Source organism: Protobothrops mucrosquamatus, unplaced genomic scaffold, assembly GCF_001527695.2.
Source record: "Protobothrops mucrosquamatus isolate PMUCROS unplaced genomic scaffold, P.Mucros_1.0 scaffold_151, whole genome shotgun sequence".
Classification (NCBI taxonomy): Eukaryota; Metazoa; Chordata; class Lepidosauria; order Squamata; family Viperidae; genus Protobothrops; species Protobothrops mucrosquamatus.
In genome coordinates, this window is record NW_015386227.1 from 315,169 (window position 1) to 318,584 (window position 3,416).

A 3,416-nucleotide genomic window follows, 5' to 3' on the forward strand; every position below is an offset into this window, starting at 1 on the left:
AGAACCAACCATTCTTCTTACCTTCAAAGATCTTTAGTTTAAGCACAGCAAAACGTACTGTACAAAGCTTCAAGCGTAACTACAAAGAGCACTGTGGCTCAGAAAAGCAGAGTCTGTTTCCTCATAATCCTGTTATCCCCCAAACAATGGAACAAGGACTAGAGAGCACCTCCCACTCACTTCTTTATAAGCCTGCAGGTAAGAGACAGTCTGCAGGAAGTGATGGCGGAGGTTAATGTCCTGGGGAATTTTTCCAAAGCAGAGGATAGCTGGTTGAGTTAAATTCACCATTAATCTAGGAAAATAAGACACAGAGACTTTGTCAATGATTGTAACATAAAGCCAACTTAATTGTCATTAAACCACTTCAGTATTAAAACACTTCACAAACATCTTAAAAGTTATAAAAGTTATACTAATTTCCCACTGACAAATTTAAGCAATGAATATATACTGCTCACAAAAATAAAGGGAACATTTTACCATGGAACTGAAGGGGTTTGCGTTCCCTTTATTTTTGTGAGCAGTATATTTCTACACTGGTATATTAGTCCTTACCTAATTCATTGTGATGGCTTCCTCGGTATTTCATTTTTTTTTGTAAGTATTTTTCTGTAGTGAATTCCTAATTGCCACCTATATTACATATAGTTCCAGTTCAGGATTTGGTTCAGGTTTAAATTTAAGTGGATAATGGCTTGATCTAGACTTGGATCACCATGTGTGACAAGCATGGGATTTAAAAATAATCTGGAGATTCTTTCTTTAAACCCATACTATATAAAGAGTTTAATTTTCTAAATAGGCTAGACTTCTTTTCATTCTAACGTTCAATCTAGATTGCCTTCACCTCCAGAGATAATAAAAATTGTTATGACAGCTGCATTGTGCACATTTTAAAATTTGGTTCTTTGAAGGATATTAGTTCCTCCTCCCAGCCCAATTAAAGTATTGATTTAGCTAAAACTCTCAGTCATATATTTCAGAAATATGCACATTATTCAAACTGACCATGTTTAGATATTTAAAAATTGCTGGAGCATAGACACCCATCACTCTCATTTATATCTAAAGTCCTCAAGTGTTTCAGACTAAAATTATCATAATCTCTTGCCACTGATCAGCGAATTAGGTCTTATGGGATAGGACAAGACCAGGACACAGATTGTTCCCTGATCTCTGTAACGCACACTCCTTTATTCCTATCTGTTACTGATATTCTTCATACTTAAAACCTATAACCAATACTCTTTCCTTCCATCTTCTCTCATCCTGCCATTCCTACCTGATGACAGCATCAAACAGCTGTTTATCTTGGGGGTACTGGACGATAATAGGGATCAGGTCATTTTGCAGAATCTGAGCAGCTCCCAGCTGTTGCCGAATATCCCTGGTCTCATCTTCATGGCGCAGATAGCGGATTAAATCTTTCACACTCTCTGGAGGAATTCAAGCCAAGTGGGAGACAAAATTTCAAATGGGTGCAAAGCTAGAGCTCACAAAATTGCTATCTCAGGATACGTATGAGTTTTACCAATATACTAAAGGAGGAATGGACTACAACTCCCATCGTAGCTGGCTAGGATTGACGAGAGAGTTACAACATCTGGAAGGTAACATATTGTTTGATAAAGTTGTAGGACTAGGGCAGAGGTAGGCAACCTCGGCTCTTTTATGACTCATGGATTTCAACCCCTGGACTAGGGAATTCAACCATTTTGTTGTGCCCTGGAACCATCCAAAGAAGGATGACAAGAAGATTTCTCCAACTTTTTCAAAACTAAAACAAAAAGTTAGAAAGTGCCTTTACAGAACTCAAATGTTTCTTACTTCATGATTTAGTTGCCTCCATCTAACAATCAATAGCTTGAGACATACACAGCCCTTACACATCCTCTAATATATACTTCCCAGTCTTGATCTCTCACCTATACAGTCTGGTTCTTTATGGTAGGTGTCCCCTTCTAAGAATCCAAGGGCACTGCAAGTTGCTAGGAGTTCACAATTCATCATGTACAAGTCCATAAATCTCAGACTAAGAAAAAGAATGGAGCCTGCAGAGAACAGACAGACAATTTGGTTGTGCAGTTGAATGTTCATAAAGCAACAGTCATCATTTGATGAAACAAATGAGTACTTGCTTACTATCTCCCATGGAAGTCTGAAAAAATCCAAAGCAGTTGTATTGTTAGAGTTTTTAACTAAAGTCAAGGTATTTTAAGATTTTACATGGGTTTATCCATTGTTGGTGTTTAAAATTCCAGATCTGGCCTTAAAAGAAATGAGGGACAGCTAAGCAAACTATCTAGTCTTTTAACTGTTTATTTCTTAAATTAAAATTATTTTGTAAGATTACTTTTTAAAAAATGTCTGGGATAGGCTGCAACAAGTTAGGTCAGTTTCCCATGTTCATGGATTGCAGACATTATTAGAGTTACTACCTGCAAATACATCCTGCAAATAGAACAAGTTCATAAAAGAAGTTTGAGGTATCTAGTACACATATTTGACCTTGAAGGAACAATTATTCACTTCTGGTAGAAATCCCAATTTGCAGTTAAAATACAGTAATGCCTAAACCCAAATATCATAAAATAAACCAGCTTCTTTTATGTCTCTACGTATAATCTAGTTTCCAAATTATAGAGGCAAACAGCAATGTGAGATGTATCCTAGTCTAGAGGTCTACACTGACATTCTTACCTGAATTTATCCAAGCACATATGTTTGCTTATTTTGACTCTAGCAACTGACTTCAAAATCAAGTCCCACTAAAATTAACCTTTAAAAATGCTAACTACTGTACAGGTAGAATTGTACAATACAGCTGAAAACGTGAATTTTTTGGAAATAACTATTTATTTATTTATTTATTTATTTATTGCTTCTATTTATATCCCGCCCTTCTCCTTACGGACTCAGGGCGGCTAACAACCAGATAAAAACTACAAAATACCAAAAACTACAGTTAAAACATGATTAAAAGACAAATATTAATAATTGGCCTAAGTAATTTAGAATTATTTTAAAACCCCCACTAAAAATTTCCCCTAGGCCAGTCCTGCAAGCTGAAATAACCATGTCTTAAGGGCGCGGCGGAAGGAAGGGAGATCAGGGATCACCCTGATCTCTGGGGGTAGTTCATTCCAGAGGGTGGGAGCTCCCACAGAGAAGGCCCTCCCCCTTGGGGTCGCCAGCCGGCACTGCCTGGCCGACAGCACCCTGAGGAGACCCACTCTGTGGGAGCGTACAGGCCGATGGGAGGTAATCTGCGGCAGGAGGCGGTCTCGAAGATATCCAGGTCCGATGCCATGGAGCGCTTTAAAGATGATGGTCAGCACCTTGAAGCGCACCCGGAAGGCCACCGGCAGCCAGTGCAGCTCGCGCAGCAGCGGTGTTACATGGGAGCGACGAGT

General features: G+C 38.7%; 1 protein-coding gene across 1 annotated transcript in view; it reads right to left on the reverse strand.

The window, feature by feature from the left end:
• TIMELESS (timeless circadian regulator) overlaps positions 1–3,416 on the reverse strand; it is a 39,175-nt gene that overhangs the window by 21,466 nt on the left and 14,293 nt on the right. Inside the window, exons 2-4 of the mRNA XM_029284843.1 lie at positions 1,929–2,054; positions 1,286–1,439; positions 181–295 (exon numbers count right to left, since the gene is read on the reverse strand). Coding sequence (XP_029140676.1) covers positions 181–295; positions 1,286–1,439; positions 1,929–2,025 — 366 coding nt within the window. The 5' untranslated portion in view covers positions 2,026–2,054. The remainder of the gene's footprint in view (positions 1–180; positions 296–1,285; positions 1,440–1,928; positions 2,055–3,416) is intronic.